The sequence below is a fragment of the Bubalus kerabau genome, chromosome 10, assembly GCF_029407905.1.
Source record: "Bubalus kerabau isolate K-KA32 ecotype Philippines breed swamp buffalo chromosome 10, PCC_UOA_SB_1v2, whole genome shotgun sequence".
In the NCBI taxonomy this organism is placed as follows: domain Eukaryota; kingdom Metazoa; phylum Chordata; class Mammalia; order Artiodactyla; family Bovidae; genus Bubalus; species Bubalus kerabau.
In genome coordinates, this window is record NC_073633.1 from 48,137,518 (window position 1) to 48,156,442 (window position 18,925).

At 40.0% G+C, this 18,925-nt stretch overlaps 3 protein-coding genes across 12 annotated transcripts in view; 1 reads left to right on the forward strand and 2 right to left on the reverse strand.

Annotated features, from left to right (window-relative positions):
* Window positions 1-4,153, reverse strand: part of L2HGDH (L-2-hydroxyglutarate dehydrogenase) — a 53,666-nt gene extending 49,513 nt beyond the window's left edge. For both annotated transcript variants that reach the window (XM_055537583.1, XM_055537582.1), the window contains exon 1: window positions 3,921-4,153. In XM_055537583.1, the coding sequence (XP_055393558.1) occupies window positions 3,921-4,060 (140 nt within the window). In that variant the 5' untranslated portion in view covers window positions 4,061-4,153. The remainder of the gene's footprint in view (window positions 1-3,920) is intronic.
* On the forward strand, window positions 3,549-15,921 carry DMAC2L (distal membrane arm assembly component 2 like). 5 transcript variants are annotated; one of them, XM_055537591.1, is made up of 5 exons: window positions 3,549-4,039; window positions 11,210-11,321; window positions 12,221-12,429; window positions 12,998-13,169; window positions 15,233-15,921. In XM_055537591.1, exons 2-5 carry the CDS (start codon window positions 11,215-11,217, stop codon window positions 15,345-15,347), a joined length of 603 nt encoding a protein of 200 aa, XP_055393566.1. In that variant the 5' UTR covers window positions 3,549-4,039; window positions 11,210-11,214; the 3' UTR covers window positions 15,348-15,921. The 5 variants fall into 5 exon arrangements, with proteins under 5 accessions (XP_055393566.1, XP_055393563.1, XP_055393568.1 ...); XM_055537588.1 differs by lacking the exon at window positions 3,549-4,039 and adding an exon at window positions 4,186-4,295; XM_055537589.1 differs by lacking the exon at window positions 3,549-4,039 and adding an exon at window positions 10,966-11,087.
* The window catches only part of CDKL1 (cyclin dependent kinase like 1), a 52,104-nt gene continuing 48,911 nt past the window's right edge, over window positions 15,733-18,925 (reverse strand). For all 5 annotated transcript variants that reach the window (XR_008699214.1, XM_055537587.1, XM_055537584.1 and 2 more), the window contains one exon: window positions 15,733-18,523. Coding sequence is in view for 4 of the 5 variants with exons in the window: in XM_055537587.1 (XP_055393562.1) it covers window positions 18,416-18,523 (108 nt within the window). In the remaining variant the exon portion in view is untranslated. The remainder of the gene's footprint in view (window positions 18,524-18,925) is intronic.

An 18,925-nucleotide genomic window follows, 5' to 3' on the forward strand; every position in this document is an offset into this window, starting at 1 on the left:
AATGACTTTTTTAAAAAAAGTGATAACACCAAATGCTGATGAAGATGAGAAGAACTGGATCAACTCACACATTACTGGTAGGAATGTAAAATAGTACAGCCACTCTGGAAATAGTATGGCCTCTTCTTAAAAAACTAAACATGTGCTTACCACATGTCTTAGCAACTGCACTCTTTGGCATATATCTGGGGAAAAACATTGTTCAAAAGAATACATGCACCCCCGTGTTCACTGCAGAGCTGTTTACAATAGCAAGTCATGAAGCAACGGAAATGCCCATCAACAAATGAATGGACAAAGATGCAGTGCATATATACAATGGAATATTACTCAGTTATTAAAAAGAAGAAATAATGCCATTTGCAGCAACATGGATGAACCTCAAGATTATCATACTAAGAGAAATAAGTCAGATAAAGACAAATATCATACATTGCTTAATTGGGCAATCTAAAAAAATGGTACAAATGAACTTATTACAAAACAGAAAGATAGACTTAGAGAATGAACTAATGGTACCAAGGGGGTAAGATGGGTGGGGGGAAGGATAAATTGGGAGTTTGGGATTGGCAGGTACACACTGCAATATTTAAAACAGATAACCAGCAAGGACCTACAGGAAACTCTGCTCAATATTCTGTAATAAGATAATGGAAAAAGAATTAGAAAAAGAATAGATACATGTATGTATATAACTGCATCACTTTGCTGTATACCTGAAACTAACACAACATTGTTAATCAACTATGCTCCAATATAAGAAAAAAAATTTTTTTTAATATGAATTCACTTGACATCAGATTTCTAAATTGTAACAATGAAATCCATAAGTCACTAGAGCTACTTCCTTGGTGGTCCAGTAGTTAAGACTGCACTGCCAATACAGAAGGTGAGGCTTCCACCCCAGGTCCGGGAAATAAAGTCCCGCATGCTGCTTGTTGTAGGCAAAAGACAAAAAGCAAGCAAACAAACAAAAGAAGCAAAAAAAAAACAGTAAACAAAATAAAAACAACAACAACAACAACAAAACAAGAAGTCAATGAAGTAGTAGTTTCAAGAAGAAAAAAAGGATTTCTAACCTAGAGTTAAACTGTATCATTTAAATATGAGGATTCAATAAAGATAATCTCAGATAAAAAAGGCTACAGGAACTTTAACATGCAAGAGACACTCCTAAAAATACTACTGTACCAAAATTTAATGAGTTATCAACTCAAGAAGTTAAATACAATAAGGAAAACAAATATATAAAGACACATAATATATAAAACAAACATATATATAACAAAATATAACAAAGAAGAAAAATCCTTTATTTGAAAAGATTTATAAAGTAGACAAATCTCTGACAATAGTAATGAGGAGAAAAGTGAGACGACTCAAATAAATAAAACGGAATAAGGAAAAACATGTAAAGACATGACAATGATCTTAAACATAATCAAAGAACATCATGAAGATCTATGTGCTAATAAATTGATAACATAGATGAAATGGGGTGAGGGACTCAAGTGAAATTACTGAGACAAGAAGAAATAGAAGTTTTGAATCAATTGCTATAAATTAGTCATCAAAAGCTTTCCACCTAAACACACATACACACACGTGTGTAAATTTTACCAAAATTTCAAGGAATGGATAATCTCTATCATCGAAGATGTTCCAGAAAAATTTAAAAAGCTGAAGCCTCCCTAACTCATTTTATGAAGTACCTATGACTCAGGTTCCAAAACTGGATGTTGGTGTTGTTTAGTCGCTAAGTCATGTCTGTCTCTTTTGTGACCCCATGGACTGGATCCTCTGTCCATGGGATTTCCCAGGCAAGGATGCTGGAGTGGGGTGCCATTTCCTTCTCCAAGGGATCTTTCCTAGTCAGGGATTGAACTCGTGTCTCTTACTTGGCAGGCAGATTCTTTACCACTGAGCCACCTGGGAAGGCCCTAAAGTGATAAAGTGTTAGTTTCCAAATCATGTCTGACTCTTAGTGACACCATGGACTGTAGCCTGCCAGGCTCCTCTGTGCATGGAATTTCCCAGGCAAGAATATTGGAGAGGGTTGCCATTTCCTTCTCCACGGGATCTTCCCAACCCAGGGACGGAACCCAGGTCTCCTGCATTGCAGGCAGAGGCTTTACCATCTGAGCCACCAGGGAAATCCCCAAAACTGGATAAGAAATACAAAAAAGCATTATAAAAAAAAAAAGCATATTCTATACAAGTAAAATCTAGCTGAAAGAATATAAAATACTATTTATCATAGCAACAAAGCAATAAGGAAATCTAAGAATTAACCTAAAGAGAAAAAGAACTTCACAGAGAAAAATTTAAACTCTATTAAATAACAAAGGCATGCGTGTGTGCATGCTCAGTCATGTCCAACTCTTTGCAACCCCACGGAGTATACTCCTCTGTCCATGGGATTATCCTGGCAAGAATACTGGAGTGGGTTGCCATTTCCTCCTCCAGGGGATATTCTGGACCCAGGGATCAAACCTGTGTCTCCTCCCACTCCTGCACTGACAAGTAGATTCTTTTACTGAACCACCTGGGAAGCCCCTAAATAACAAATGAGTATGCATAAATGAAAAGATATGCCAAGTTCATGGATGGGAAAACTCAAAATTATAAAGAAGCAATTCTCCCCCAAATCCACCTAATGTAATTTCAATTTTCAAAATAATCTTTTAAGATACTGTTATATAGAATAAAGTCTGTAAGTAGTGAAGCAATTTTAAAAAACGAGTGCATGTAAAACTGATGAAAATCTGAACAAGGTCTATGGATTGTGCTAATATCATTTTCCTGGTTTTGACACCGTTATTACAGTTAGGTAAGATGTTGGAGCAAACTGGTGAAGAAGGGTACATGAGAGCTCTCTGGTCTGGGTTTTTGTGGGGGTTTTTTGGGGAGGGGGACTTCCTATGGATCTTTAATCATTTCAAAATAAAAAAGTATAAACAAAACCTTCACTAACCTTACTTTTCTTCCCTTAAGAAAAGGTTCCCAAAAGAAGTCTACATACCCCACGATGAATCACAAATCCTATTCCACACTAATTCCCCTCCAATCCACTAATACACAGCAGCCAGAATCAACTTTTGAAACATCAACATTTAATCACGTCTTTAAAAGTCTCCCAGCGCCCTTAGAATAAAATTCCACGTGCAGTTAAAGCAAAACCTCTGCTGTGATGTAACCCTTCTCCGGTGTCTTTCCACACCATCCTCTGTTCCGCCAAGCTCCTCACACTCATGTTGCCCACATGCTAGTTCCCGAAAAAGAGCCAAGAGCTTTTCAGCTTTGAAACCTTCGCATAAACCGCTCCCCATACAGAGAGCAGGTAAAAAACAGTAATTTCATACGTGATCTCCACATTTCAAATCACAGGACGCTGAATTCTGCAGGGTTTGATTAGCAGCTGAGCTGCTTCTCATACGGCAACTCTATGCAGCCGTGTGTGTGCCAGGAACTGACTGATTTAAGACCGGTTTCAGATGTTCAAAGTAACATCAGGAAGGCCAGCGAACAAACAGCACATTTGATTGCTTACAGTGTGTGAGGTCCTTTTAATCCTCAAAACGACCACTGCGCGAGAGACTAGGTTCCAATTCACAACTGAGCCTTAAAGGAGCTTAAGTAACCCGCCCAGGGTTGAATGGGAAGCGGTGGAGTTGTATTCAAAGCCAGGACTGTTCTTGACCTCTACTCGACACTGCCTTTCTTATTCTTCTCTCGCCCACAAGCCTACGAGGGATCCAGGCAGGTAGCTCCTGGGATCTGAGGCTGGAGCCCGGGCTTCACAGGATCCCGATCTTCTCTCTCGCCGAGGACAGCGAAGAAGAGCAGAGGCAGAGGTCCAGCACTAGGCACCTCCAAGAGAGGCAGCGCAGACCGCGGGGGGCGGGCCAGCGGGTACTCACCTGGTGCTGGCTCTGCGGCCACCCTGGCACAACAGCCGGGATTTCCCCGACGCGGGTGTGCGCGCCGCGGAGAAGCCCCCGGGGAAAATCCCGCGGGCCCGTCCGCAGACACTGCCCAGGTAACGCAGCGCTGGTACCATCGCCTGCGCCCCTTTCCCTGCCTCAAGCTCTAGAAGCCAGCCCTTGAGACCTGCAATGCCCGGGTCCCAGCGCCCTCTAGACCCGCCCCCCAAGCAGAGCCCAATGAAGGGAGCGCCTTCGCCCCACGTGGGCGCAGCCGCCAGTGGCCAATGGACGCGCGCGGCGGAGGGCGAAGGGCAGGCCTGCGCCGCCGTAGACGCTGGGGACGCCAGCTTGCTCCTTCCTTTTGACGCTGTGAGTAGAGGAGCTAGGCCCCGAGAGGGGCGGGACTAGTGGTGGTCATCCTCTCCCCTTTCCCTTCTCCCATCGCTTGGCTAACTGAAAATCTGGCCCGCCGAGTCACGCGTCCTCGACCTGCACAGCCCAGCGGACTTGGCGCCGCAGGAGAAAGTCTGGGGATGACGATGGTGAAAATTCTCGTTTGGGCAGGCCCAGAGGCCCTCCTTTCCTCCAGCTAGGCCCCGCCCCCTCGACCCCTCCCCGCGTCTCTCGTGGCTCCGCCCTCTCAGCCTCGCCTTTTCCTAGCCCCTCCCCACGTCCCTAGCGGCTCCTTGCGGAGAACCTCTGTCTCCAACGAGTCTCCTACAGAGCGAAGTGCTCACTGAAGGGCACTGTCCAGCCCTACCCTTCTCCAGACGGAGGCTCTGTCATGGCGACGCCTGATAGTCTGCTGTTTTCTGGCCATCCATATTTGTGGCTCCTGACATGTCATTCATTATTGGTCTTGTAAATATTGAGCGCGTAAATGAAACAGACGGCTCGGTCTCTGCCATCATTTAGCGATGTTTCCTTTTTTTTTTTTTTTTTAATACTGGACTGACATGTAGTTTTAAATATGCTTTGCGGGCCTAGAAACAGTGATTCACCTGTGCATGTCACTTCACCCCTGTTTAGCTGTAAAATGAGGGAAGCGGGCTGTGTAATCTCTGAAAGACCTGTGTTAGATTAGTTCTGTGCCTAACACCTGTTGTCAGTGTTTGATGGAAGTTTTTTTTTTTTTTTTTTTTAATTTTTAGGGTCAGGACAGCTGAGCAAAACAAAAATAGAACGATGTAACTGTATTACTTTATTTAGATTTAGCAGATGGAGCAGTGGTAAAGAATATGCCTCCAGTGCCAATGCAGAAGGTGCAGTTTCAGTCCCTGGGTCCGGAAGATCCCCTGGAGTAGGAAATGGCAACCCACTCCAGTACTTTTGCCTGGAAGAGTCTGTGGAGAGGAGCCTGGCGGCCTGCAGTCCATGGGGTGGGAAAGAGTCGGACGCCATTGATCATCCCATGGGCACTTACTTTCTTGCTGGAAGGACTTACACTTGCCTGTCTGAATTTGGCTCCAGTTATTAGTCGCATAGCTTGGGAAAGTGGAGTCACCCCTTTCCCTCAGCCCCTCCTCTGTGAACTATGAGTGATGTAGGGTCCCTCTCATAGGACTTTTGTCCTATGAGCAAGATAAGGCTCATCAGATTAAGCACAGTAAAGTGAAGTTGCTCAGTCGTGTCCGACTCCTTGCGACCCCATGGACTGTAGCCTACCAGGCTCCATCCATGAGATTTTCCAGGCAAGAATACTGGAGTGGGTTGCCATTTCCTTCTCCAGAGGATCTTCCTGATCCAGGCATCGAACCCAGGTCTCCCGCGTTGCAGGCAGACGCTTTACCGTCTGAACCACCAGGGAAGCCCTTTAAGTGCTCAATAAAATGATGGTTTTTATTATGTTTATATGGTTTTTATCACCCGGATAGTTATGCATATTTTCTTTATTTGTGAAAATAATGTGGAATGTTGCCTGCTTGTTCATCACAAATGAAAAATAAGATATTCATTTTTTAGTTTTTAATTAGAAAATTTTTTAATATTTTGAATTTTGAGTTAATTGTAGATTTCCATGCAGTTGTAAGAAACAGTAGAGATCCTGTGTACCCTTTACCCAGTCTTCTCAAATAATAACATCTTGTAAAAGTTGGATACAACAGCATAACCAGGAACAGCCCATGGATCTTATTCAGATAGCTGTTTTGCATTTGTGTGTGTGTTTAGTCCTATACATATTTTATCACACCTGTATAGATTTTTATTATTATTATTTTTGGTCATGCAGTGGGGCTTGTGGAATCTTAGTTCTCTGACTATGGATAGAACCCTGACCCCTGGCAGTGAGAGTGTCCCAACCACTGGACCGCCAGGGACCTCCCCATGTGTAGAATGTTGTATCCATCACAGGCAAGCTACAGCACAGATCCATCACCACCAAGATCCCTCCAGCAAGGCACCGTCTTCCCCATTCTGTTCTCACTTTCTAAAATTTTGACATGTAAAGAATGTTACATAAACAAAATTATATAGTATGCAACTTTTTGGAATTGACTTTTTCACTTAGCATCATCCCATGAGATCCATCCAAATTGTTGCCTGTATTGATATTTCATTCTGTCTTATTGCCGAGAAGTATTTCATGGTATGAATGTACCACAACATGCTTAAACCATTCACCCTTTGGAGGATATCTGAGTTACTTCTAGTTTTTTTCACTATTCGAATAAAGCTGCTATAAAACTTAGTGTACGGCTTTTTGTGTGAGCCTGTTTTTATTTCTCTGGGATAAATGCCCAAGAGTCCAATTGCTGGGTCATCTGATAAGGACATGTTTAGCTTTGTAAGAAAGCGCCAAACTCCTTTCCAGAGTGGCTGTACCATTTTACATTCCCACCAGCAATGTTGAGTGATCGAGTTCCTCTTCAGTGTCGCCAGCTTTTGGTACTATCACTGTTTTTTATTTTAACCATTGCACAGGATTGTAGTTGATTTGTTACTAGGTTGAGTATGCTGCTGCTAAGTCACTTCAGTCGTGTCCGACTCTGTGTGACCCTACAGACGGCAGCCCACCAGGCTCCCCCGTCCCTGGGATTCTCCAGGCAAGAACACTGGAGTGGGTTGCCATTTCCTTCTCCAATGCATGAAAGTGAAAAGTGAAAGTGAAGTCGCTCAGTCGTGTCCGACCCTCAGTGACCCCATGGACTGCAGCCTTCCAGGCTCCTTAAGTTGAGTATAGAATTATACAATCTAGGGTCTGTGGTCAGGCTTTCATGAGTCAGTCCGTAGTAGTGACTGTTTTACTCTTCTGTGATTTTGAGCTTTGAGCTTGTACTTCCTAGTTTAGCAAAGTGAAAGAACTCAAAATACACATGTACTTTTTATAAAATTTTCTCTGCCTAGCTTCTCGCCTCATCTTGACTGTACATTAATTTGTTTCATCTCGATTATCTCAAATCAAGAGCTCACCTTGCATTCATTGACCCTGTAATGTCTTTGGCTAGAGACATTTGTTTTCCGGCCACCACATCCTCCTGAAGCTAAGAATTCATGTTCACCTTCCATCTAGGTCAGAACCCATAAGAAGTTAGTTCAGTGAGTGTCAAGTGATACTGGCCTAGGGTGACTTTGGCTTCTAATTCCTAAGGAAGTGCTCTGTCACTATTTCACTAGACTCTAGATACATCAGGAATAAGAACTGGCATCAGTAATGGATGATTTCCAGTGAAGTGGGGTTATAATCTGGGGGGAAAACTCCCCAATTCTGATACCACCTCACCCTTCTCTCCACACTTTCACTGCCCTCAAGAACAGGTTGGCTAGTTTAGTCTTTTTGACCCTTAAGTTAGCCATCATTTTGAATAGCCCACCTAAGTAATTTTGTTTAATATATAAAAAGAGAACTTGCACTTTTTAAAAGAAACTTGTTTTTATGCAACTTGGAGAACTCTCCATCTCCTATTTTGAGGCACACATTAGAGGTCTGGCTTTCTCTAAGTCACAAACTTACTATCAACTTTTGGAAACATCTTTAAAAAAAAAAACTTACGGCTCCAAGCCATGTTATGATAGTAAGAAGAATTTTTAAAATAATTTGAATTCCTGAGTTATCACAGCAGTAGCTTAGTAATGTTTATTTTTTAACTTGCATTTGAGTGGTTTCCCTTAATTTGTGTGCCTGGTCACTCAGTTGTGTCTGACTGCGACCCCATGGACTGTGGCCTGCCAGATTCTTCTGTCCATGGAATTTTCCAGGCAGGAATGCTAAAGTGGGTTGCCATTTCCTTCTCCAGGGGATTTTCCCAATCTAGGAATCAAACCTGAGTCTCCTGTGTCTCCTGCATTGCAGTTAGATTCCTTATCTGCTGAGCCTTCCCGGAAGCCCTTCTTTTAATTTATTAAAGTTAAATTCACCAACTCACCACCAGAGGTCTCCTCTTTCCCTCTAGAAAGCATTCTTAGAGATAGCTGCTTGAATTCGTTTGAAATTCCCAGTATCAATTTTAACAAAATTACAGTTAAGAATGCAAAAACCTACCAGTTATTTTTTTTAGGTTTACTGAAAAATAAAAATTTTCATGTTTAAATTATTTTGGATATCCAGTATTTCTAGAGATCATAAGCTGAAGTAAATTTGGTCTTTCTCTTAAGCTGAAATATAAGGTTGACCAAAATGAATCAAGTGACTTCAGTTTTCATACTTCTCTAATTTTTCTGCTTAATGACAGTTTCTTTGTTTCTGCATGAAAATTCATCAGCCAAAAAAAAAAAAAAGAAAATTCATCAGCCATTGAAGATTGTTAATTCCAAATATTTATTTAACTTGCATTAGGGGATGGTGCTGTGCCTGGTGTTAGGAATAATTGAAATGAATGTGTGATTTTTGCTCTTCCTTTTGCTCTGTATACTTTAAATCTTTATTGCATGAATGAATAGATGGATGGAGGTGGTATTTGAATAAAGTCTTGAGGTTGGGAAAGATTTTCATAGGATTCTAGGGGCGGCAAGGAGGACTCTAGGAGGGAACTAGGGGGGAACAGCCTGAGATGAATCCGGAAAGACCCAATTTGTAAATATGGTTGGCAGCCAAAGGAGTTACTGAAGTGGGCACGGGTAGTGAGAGATTTAATCAAAAGCAGGGAAGATCTGAGAATGTGGGAGGAAGTATTTATAGCGTGGGGACACGTTTGTAGTAATGAAGGCGGAGTAATGGCGGAAAAGCAGGGAAGAAGGTAGTAGATGACCCCAGGGTCCTGTCCTCAGACCTCAGCTCTCATTGTTCACAGCCTCAACATCCTCAGGCATTTCCTCAGCTCTAAGGTGGTTCCCTCTCAGGACCCTCTAGTTCTCTTCTTTTTCTTGAGTTCTAGAACCATTCAAGGACTGAAGAAAGAGCCATTGACTAATAAGAGCAAAAGCTAGGTTCAGGTTTCAGCACTGCACTGCTAACAATTAGCCCTGAAACACTGGGCAAGTCCCTTTAAACACAGCATTTATTAATACCCCACCTTCTTCCAGGATTTTAGGGTGTCAGTGAGTTGCTTAATATTGGGGCTTCAGTTTCCTCATCTCTAAATGGCCCTCATTCTTGCTGCTGCTGTCTGAGTAATCTTCCTGAAGCATAGTTCTGACCATGCCAGTGCTCTGTGCTGAAAGCTCAGTGACTGCTAGCTACCTGCAAAAGCCAAATTCTCTGGCTGATCACAGGAGACCCTTCCTGTTGGGACTGTGTACATTGTCTGTCTCCTCATGACCCCCATGTTCTAAGCCAACTGAACGACAATAAGTCTTAAACGTTCCCACCACAGCTAGTCACCTGACCTACCTTTTCTTGGCATCTTTGTTGAAATTCTTGTTTGTCTTTAACTCTTTTGAGGTATTTTTCAGGCTCCATCATTTATTTTAACTACCTGGTGACTTGTTTTAGCTCACTCTACCCTGCATTAAGTTGTCAGCTCTTCAAAGACAATGTGTCATTTGTCTGTGTCCCCCCCCTCCACCTGGCACTTTAAGGCAGGTTGAGACCCAGTTCCGAAATCACTTTCTCAACTCATGGTTATGGATTTTTACAACTGGAAATCATCTGTGCCAATCATCTCATTTTATAAATGAGAAAACCAAGGGTCAGAGAGGTTAAGTTGCTTGTCTAGTCTTTCCCAGCTGCCCTGGCATAGTTCTTGGTTTGCACTGTTCTGGGGACTACTTACAATCTTGTCATCAGTTCAGTTCAGTTCAGTCGCTCAGTCATGTCTGACTCTTTGTGACCCCCATGAATCGCAGCACACTAGGCCTCCCTATCCATCACCATCTCCCGAGTTCACTCAAACTCACGTCCATCGAGTCGGTGATGCCATCCAGCCATCTCATCCTCTGTTATCCCCTTTCCTCCTGCCCCCAATCCCTCCCAGCATCAGGGTCTTTTTCAGTGAGTCAACTCTTCGCATGAGGTGGCCTAAGTACTGGAGTTTCAGCTTTAGCATCATTCCTTCCAAAGAACACCCAGGGCTGATCTCCTTTAGAATGGACTGGTTGGATCTCCTTGCAGTCCAAGGGACTCTCAAGAGTCTTCTCCAACACCACAGTTCAAAAGCATCGATTATTGTCATAGGAAGATCTATTTCCATGATTCCACTCCTTTTCTGGATCTAAGTGTCTTAACCTTGATACAATGACTCTTAGATGATTTTAGTTTGTCATTTTGATACTGGAAATGTGGATTGGGACTGGAACTGCTGCTGCTGCTAAGTCACTTCAGTCGTGTCCGACTCTGTGCGACCCCATAGACGGCAGCCCACCAGGCTCCCCCGTCCCTGGGATTCTCCAGGCAAGAACACTGGAGTGGGTTGCCATTTCCTTCTCCAATGCATGAAAGTGAAAAGTGAAAGGGAAGTCGCTTAGTCGTGTCCGACTCTTGGCGACTCCATGGACTGCAGCCTACCAGGCTCCTCCATCCATGGGATTTTCCAGGCAAGAGTACTGGAGTGGGGTGCCATTGCCTTCTCCGTGGGACTGGAACTGGTTTCGGTAAATCTGTAACTGCACTACCTAAATGGACACCAGGTGGCGCCACTGTAGGCGGACTCCAATTGAAGCTCGAACAAGTATAACTTAATGTCAAGGCTGGGAGGAACCATAGAGACCATCCAATTTGGCCTCTCCTTTGGGGCAAAAGAAACCAGAAAAACAAACAGTAGTAACTTGCTCAATAACTATTGAGGGGTAAATGAGTCAGCTTTATCATCACAAGAACATTGAGTCTGAAGTTGTGAAGTAAGTTACTGTATGTATGGATTCTGATTGCCAACTGTTGATCTAATATGAATACTATTTTATGTGTCTAGAGCAAATGATGCTGTTTGGAAAAATTTCCCAGCAGCTCTGTGGCTTAAAGAAACTCCCATGGTCATGTGACTCCCGAAACTTCTGGGGCTGGTTGAATGCAGTGTTTAACAAGTAAGTTACCCCTACTAAAGTGAAGAAACATGGGGATTGTTATCAGCTCGATGAGTTCCCAGTGGCTAACTTGGTTTTCTTATATTTCAGATGTTATTTGTGTTGTGTATGCAGTATGATCCTAATTTTCTTAAAAAAAAAAAAAAATTGAATAAAGACCAAAAAAAGATAAGTTATAAAATATTAACTGTGACTGACTGGGTTACAGGACTTCAGTGATTCTTTTTATTCATTCTTTCAGTGCCTTTCAAGCTTTTAAAAATGGTCTTTTATTATTTTTATAATCAGAAAAGCTCAGTAATGTTAGAATATTTTATTCTGTGACTTAAGCAATGTAGTTAACCTTTTGAATACTATCAAGTGAATTCAAGTTTTAAAAATGTTATTTGGTGGCATGCTTGTTTTGAAACTGGCAAAACTAACCTCCTCATTGCTTAATACAGCATTAATACCACTAACTAGAGAAAAAGGCATGTGTAAAAATTAATAAAGATCACTTAAGCACATTAATTTGAACAAATGTTCAAAATTATTCCCTTTTCAAATCTTTTATCATTAATAAAAATTATAACCAAGTGTTGTCATTCGTTCAATACGTAGTTACTGAGTATCTCCTGGAGTCAAGCTACTATGCTGCATACGAATCAATGAAGACCCATGTCTGCCTGATAAACTCAGATTTAAGAAAAAAAAAAATGCTTTGACAGTGTTCACTGGAAAACAAAAGCAAAAATGGTAGCAAGTAGAGCTACCATTGAATGTTTTCTTTTCATGGATTTATCTCCCTCCTCATCACGTGAAGTGAGAAGTAGTTGCTATTCTGTATTTACGTTGGTGAACATAGCTTAGAAGCTAGTGACTATAGTAAAAGCTACCTGCTTTTGTCCTCGTCCCCACAGAGTGGATCATGACCGCATCAGGGACGTGGGTCCTGACAGGGCAGCGTCAGAGTGGCTGCTGCGCTGCGGGGCCATGGTGCGCTACCACGGCCAGCAGAGGTGGCAGAAGGACTACAACCATCTCCCGACAGGCCCTCTGGACAAGTACAAGATTCAGGCGATTGACGCCACCGACTCCTGTATCATGAGCATCGGATTTGATCACATGGGTAAGTCCTCCACCATTTGTTATAGGAAATGCAGGTGGTTTGCAATGACCTTTGGTTGCACTTCACTCACTCTTATAGTCATATGGGTGTCCTTCTCGCCCTTTTCAGTCCAATCCAGCTTGTATCTTCTTGTGTATGATATTTATTTTTAAGTTAAATAGAGGTTACAAGTACCCTCCTTTCCTTTCTCTCCAAACCAAGCTGTGGTTTATCAACTTAATATTTAAGGTCTTGTTTGTCAAACTGTCTTTGTCAAACTTCTGTCATTGAGTAACCCTGACTAATATAGAAATAATTATATCCACACAGCCTCTGCTTGTGTGGGCATTTCATTCCTCAGTGCATGGGCATCTGACTGTAGAATGGCTCTGTCTGTCAGCACAATCCATGTAGTGAATACTTTGTGTGGTTAATAGGGTGACTAATTGTTGCAGTTTTCCTGGGATTAAGAGGTTTCCTAGGACTTAGGACTTTCAGTCCTGACACCAGAACAGTCCTGGGCAAACTAGGACAGTTGATCATCTTAATGGTAAAGCAGGTTCTTAAACTGAGCTTTTTTCCCCTCCAGAAGGCCTACAGTATGTTGAAAAAATAAGACTATGCCAGTGTCACTATATTGAGGATGGTTGTTTGGAGAGACTTAGCCAACTTGAAAATTTACAAAAAAGCATGTTGGAAATGGAAATAATTTCATGTGGGAATGTCACAGACAAAGGTATCATTGCTTTGCATCATTTCAGGTAGGTGGTCAGTGTCAGAATGGAAACTTGATAATCATGTTAAGGTGAATAATCAGAATTTAAAACAGTTGATAAATGGTATCTTTTCTTAATTCTGAAAAACAGAATTTAAAAAAATGATTTAACCTTCAGCCACAATACTTTAAAACAGTTGAAGTTATCAACTTTAATATCTTATAGTTGTATTGCATTTTTTAGGAAGCATCTTTTTTTAAAAAATCAGTTACATAAAGCACCTAGCATGATGCGTATTACAGTTGTTGGTGCTGTCAGTAAACATCAGCTATTATACTTCCTCCTCATCTTTTAAAGTATTTTTCCCCCATGTTCTGCCAATAACCTGAGCATCACAGGAAGTTTAAGAAATCTTAAACATTAGAACCAAAAGTACAAGATTGTTTGTCTCTTACATTAGTTCAGGCTTTGTGGCTTCATCTCCTAACAGAAACTTGAGTTGTTTTAAGAACTTCCCCAGTTTCTTTTCCTTTCTAGATTAAGATTCATATTTTTAAAATTCAATTTCATTTAAAATAAAAGCAGCAACATAACACAGTTCACCCATTTTCCTGCTTCTCACCCCAGCTTGGCAATGACCACCAATCTGTTTTGTGTATCTGTGAGCTTGCTTCTTTATTTTTAGCTTCCACATATAGGATATCATACAGTATTTGTCTCTCTCTCTCTGGCTTATTTCACTTAGCATAATACCCTCGAGGTCTATCCGGTTTGTTGCTAATGCAGAATTTTATTATTTTTTATGGCTCAGTACTACATATATGCATATACCGTATTTTCTTTATCCACTGATCCATCAGTGGACTTTTAGGTTGTTTCTGTATATTGACTATTGTAAATAATGCTGCCCTGAACACGGGTGTGCAGATGTCTTGTTGAGCTAGTGTGTTTGTTTTCTTCAGATAAATACTGAAACATAGAATTGTTGAATCATACGGAGAAGGCAATGGCACCCCACTCCAGTACTCTTGCCTGGAAAATCCCATGGATGGAGGAGCCTGGTGGGCCGCAGTCCATGGGGTCGCTAAGAGTTGGACAAGACTCTGCGACTTCACTTTCACTTTTCCCTTTCCTGCATTGGAGAAGGCAATGGCAACCCACTCCAGTGTTCTTGCCTGGAGAATCCCAGGGACGGGGGAGCCTGGTGGGCTGCCGTCTATGGGGTCGCACAGAGTCGGACACGACTGAAGCGACTTAGCAGCAGCAGCAGCAGCATGGTAGTTCTTTTTTAATTTTTTGAGGAATCTTTATGCTGTTTTTCATATGACTGCCCCAATTTACACTCCCCTCAACCATGCACAAAGATTCCCTTCCCTCTACATCCTCGCCAACGCTTATTTCTAGTCTTTTTGATAACAGCCATTCTAACAAGTGTAGGGTGCGGTCTCATTGTGGTTTGATTTGCATTTCCCTGATAATGATGTAGAGTATCTTTTCATGTACCTGTTCTCCATCTGTATGCCCTCTTTGGAAAAATGTCTATTCAGATATTTTGCCCATTTTAAAAATTGCATTGTTCAGGTTTTTTTGCTATTGAGTTGTATGAGCTTATATATTTTGGATATTAGCCCCTTATCAGATATATGACTTGCAGACATTTTCTCCTGTTCAGTAGGTTGCCTTTTCATTTTGTTAATGGTTTTCTTTGCTGTGCAGAAGCCTTTCAACTTGATGTATTTCCACTTGTTTATTTTTGCTTTGTTTTTAGTGTCAGATTCAAAAAATCATAACTACAACTGATGTCATATTTTATATTTAACATGCAAAGGAGTTCTATGCCATAACATACATATTTGGAAAAACTCAGTAGAATTATTGACATAACCAGAACAACTAAACTTTCCAAAGTCTAGATTAGTTCCTAGCATGAATTTCATTTAAAGTAGTACTCTAGGACTACTGTTCTAAAAGTCATTTTGAATGTGTAGGATGATATGAACACGTACTGTGTGTAATTTCTTAAAAAGCCAATAAAACAAATTTATTTTTAATGCTATAAGAGTAAAGGTCAAATTACAGTAACTTTTAAAATTTTCTTCTTTTTACAGGAACCTCAAGTATTTGTTTCTAAGTGATCTTCCTGGAGTAAAAGAAAAAGAAAAAATTGTTCAAGCCTTTAAGACATCACTGCCTTCTCTGGAGCTAAAATTAGACTTGAAGTAAAATAATATTTCAATAAGTATCTTAATTCAGTGTAGAGTGTCATTTTAAATTGATCCTTAACAGCAACAAATATTATATGGTTATCAGCAGAACTATAAGGATGTTATATCATGACATTTTTAGCAGGGTCCATCATGTAGAAAATAAACATTCAGATGTGATTCACTAAAGTTACTAAGTTGGAATTAAGGATTTATGTACACTAAATCATATTAAGTGCAAATCAGATACCCTTTTAATTTTAATATATTTATTTTATAATGGTATCTATATAAATATCTCTTGATGTAGATACTTAAGTTCTTTAAAATGATTTAAATGTATAGTACATTTATTTTTAACAGTAATTTGTTTCATTTTAAAGTTATTGAAGCATGTTACTATAAATGTACAATTATGAAAAACTGAAAGCTAAGTTTCAGATTCATTGAGATGGAGTCAATTATGCAAAGTAATCAGAGGTTGCTGGAGCATTCCCATTGCTTCCCAGGATTTGCATGCATTTCTCATGATCCTGCATATCTGTGCTCTTTGTAACATACATCCTTTCTCTGAATAAACAGTTTCTGGCTAATTTGTCTAGTCTGTAGGCTTAATCTGGTGTTTTATTAAAACTAGACCTAAATACTTGGCTGCATTTAAATAACTTTGCTTATTCCAATAAACGAGAGGAAACAATGATGAAGACTAGCACAGCTTTACCTATTTTTTGCTTAAATTTAAAAACTGCTTAAAGAGGAAAAATTTAACACGTCAATTAGAAACTAATTTGTATTCCCTCATATATGTTGGATAGTATTTCCCATGAGTATAAGCACAAAATTCACTTTATGTCTAGAACTCAGTGATAATGAATATCACAAATAGATAAAAATCAGATCTTTATTTTTACCTCTTTGAAATGGCCCTGATTCTATTATTGTTAGTTATATGCCAACTTGTTTGTGGATGTCTGTATGTTTGGTTTGAACATTATTCTGTTAGATATAACCTTGACTGGAGATAGTTTTAAAATAAACACTTTCTGTAATGCACTCTTATAGCAGAAAAATGAATTTTAGTTGTGTTTAGAAACTGGGTTATGTAAATAGCACATGCCATAAATGATATACTATTTACTAATATAATTGCCACTGTCATTTAAAAAATCAGAAAATGTTTGTCTCATGTGAAACAGTGGTGATTCCATGATGAAGAAAGAAAGGATCACGGATATGGTTAAGTATAAGCATACATTTTATAGAAGTCAGAAAAAAATGACCACTTCTATCTCAGGTTTGTTTGATTGCTATGTGATGAAGCACCTGATTGGCCACAAGTTAGTCTGGCAACACTTTTCTATTCTGAATGGGATTCTTTAAAAATACTGGATAAATTAGGCAGTTGCAGTCATCTGCCTCGTCAGGTGCATTGTTAGGGGTAAGGAAAAAAGAAAATACAAAATTTACACTACTGCAGAAGTTGGATGTCCTTCTTTGTCATTTGAATCAAAGTCTATGTAACAAGAATTAGATTATATTGTGACTGGTTATTTAGCCCACTGTCAGCTTTATGCAAGAAGCTACATACATCAGGAAGCCTCAGGCTATCATTAAACTGGCTGGGATACTCAAAATTATTGAACAGATGCCAGAATTTGGTAGATCACTGTGCAGTAAGTAAAAACCATCAAATGCTGTCATGAAGAAAATTAATATGGCAGTAAATTAAAAGTGCAGAAGAAATGTTTTGAAGATACAGTAAACAGTAAAATACATCTTCAAAAACCATGGCTGAGAACTGCTAGGAAATAGCAGCACATCAATCAAGAATGGGGTTGAGCAATAAGAAACAGACATCAGCTTCATATTGCCCTTATGTCCAGGGGACAAAGATGAAAAAGCTTTTTGAATAGAAGCAATAGGCCAAATCAAAGCTAACTATATGTCATCATTTTAAGTACCACTGTACAAAGCTCGCAATTCTCAATAATATCACTTTGGCCTATTATTGTTAGTGTTTAGCTGTTAGGTTGGTATATATACACACATATATGCGTGTGCAGTATACATATATATACAACATATACATAGACTGTAAAAAGATATTTCAGGGACAACATAATGTCTCTTATGATCCAAGTGAAAGTTTATAAGCAGTTTCTTCCAAAACCCAGATCACTGTATATAGTCCTGCCTGTTGCTCTGTCTCCAGGTCTGAGGTAGAACTGGAGAGAATGGAGTACTAATTACTTTCAGGCTGGCAGGCTTAGTTCCTGCAAAGCCTGTAGATCTTGTTCTACCCCTTGGTCAACTGCCAAGCTTCATGCCATTGTTTGCAAGGGTAACTGGGTGAACAAATGTAGACAGATTATAGTCAACCCATCTTGCCTGCAAAAATGACTAAGATGCATCCTTTACTAAAGGTAAAGACCAAAGTATATGTAAGAAGTGTCTATAAACACATCATTAAATATATAAGCAGATAAATTACAGTCCCTTTATGATAATCCACATGATTTTAAATATTTTGAATGACTCAAATATTCAAGATGTTTCCATATATAAAATCAAGAACTAGAACAAGCAGGAAATGGAATTTTAAATATTTTGCTTTTAAGAACTAAAACCCTCCTTAAATATGATGAGAAAATCTGAAGAAGCAGGAAACAGGTCTCAAAGCAACGGAGATCCAAAAAAAATATATGGGCATTCTGTAATCCATTTTCACCTGTTCTATCTGGTACGATTATAGCATAAATCTTTTTTCTTTTGCATCTCTATTTTGCCAGAGGTATGGGCGAGTACAGTAGATACAGTTTATATTCTGTCCATCAGCTCAGCTACTTAGATACAATAAAAATACAAATGAAAATCCAAAGAAGTTGTTCTCTTCTGTTCTGGACAGCATTGTCAGGCATGGAAGACTGCCTCTGGAATTTTCCTTCACATCTTGCCATTTGGCCTCCCCCACTTAGTTACTTAATTTTCTCCTGAGGCTTCTTCCAACGTTGTGATTGTTTTCAACCAAATGTGTGTTTTATTCAAATTGATGATCAACTCTTTTTTTATCATCAATCTCCAAGCTCTTTAAATGTTTGGAAAATGGTAGTTAAGTTTCTTGGTGTTATAGCAATATTTCTTGTTATCCAGAGCTGGAAGGATGCTGCTGCTGGTCAGCTGAGGTAGGCACTGCAACTGAAAATACAAAACAGAGTTACGTTCAATGCCACACAGTTTTTTCATTATCCATAACATGGTCAAAAAAGGTCAATTTTTTCAGCACAGAAATACTCTTTCTGCATAGAATCCAGGATCTGAGAGAAAAAGAATGTTTACATCTGGAGCTCAGGGGCTCCAATCAAGATGGAGGAATTGATGGACATGGAGCTCAGTGCCTCCTGTAAATCTGGTCTCTGCTTTTCAAGATTTATTGTTTATTATAAAGCAAAACATGTACTTTAAAGGAAATTGAGAGGATATGAAAAGGAAGGGGAAATCTACATATTAACAGTATTGGGAAAAAAAGCATAGATTCACAGGAGTTAAGAGCTTGCTGGGACCTTGAAGTGAAGTCGCTCAGTCATGTTCGACTCTTTG

Excerpts from the sequence above, each read along its gene's own strand:
- DMAC2L (XM_055537591.1), top strand. The coding sequence starts at position 11,215 with ATGATGCTGTTTGGAAAAATTTCCCAGCAGCTCTGTGGCTTAAAGAAA. Across the intron at positions 12,430-12,997 it reads CATCGGATTTGATCACATGG|AAGGCCTACAGTATGTTGAA; the intron begins GTAAGTCCTCCA and ends TTTCCCCTCCAG. Across the intron at positions 13,170-15,232 it reads ATTGCTTTGCATCATTTCAG|GAACCTCAAGTATTTGTTTC; the intron begins GTAGGTGGTCAG and ends TTCTTTTTACAG.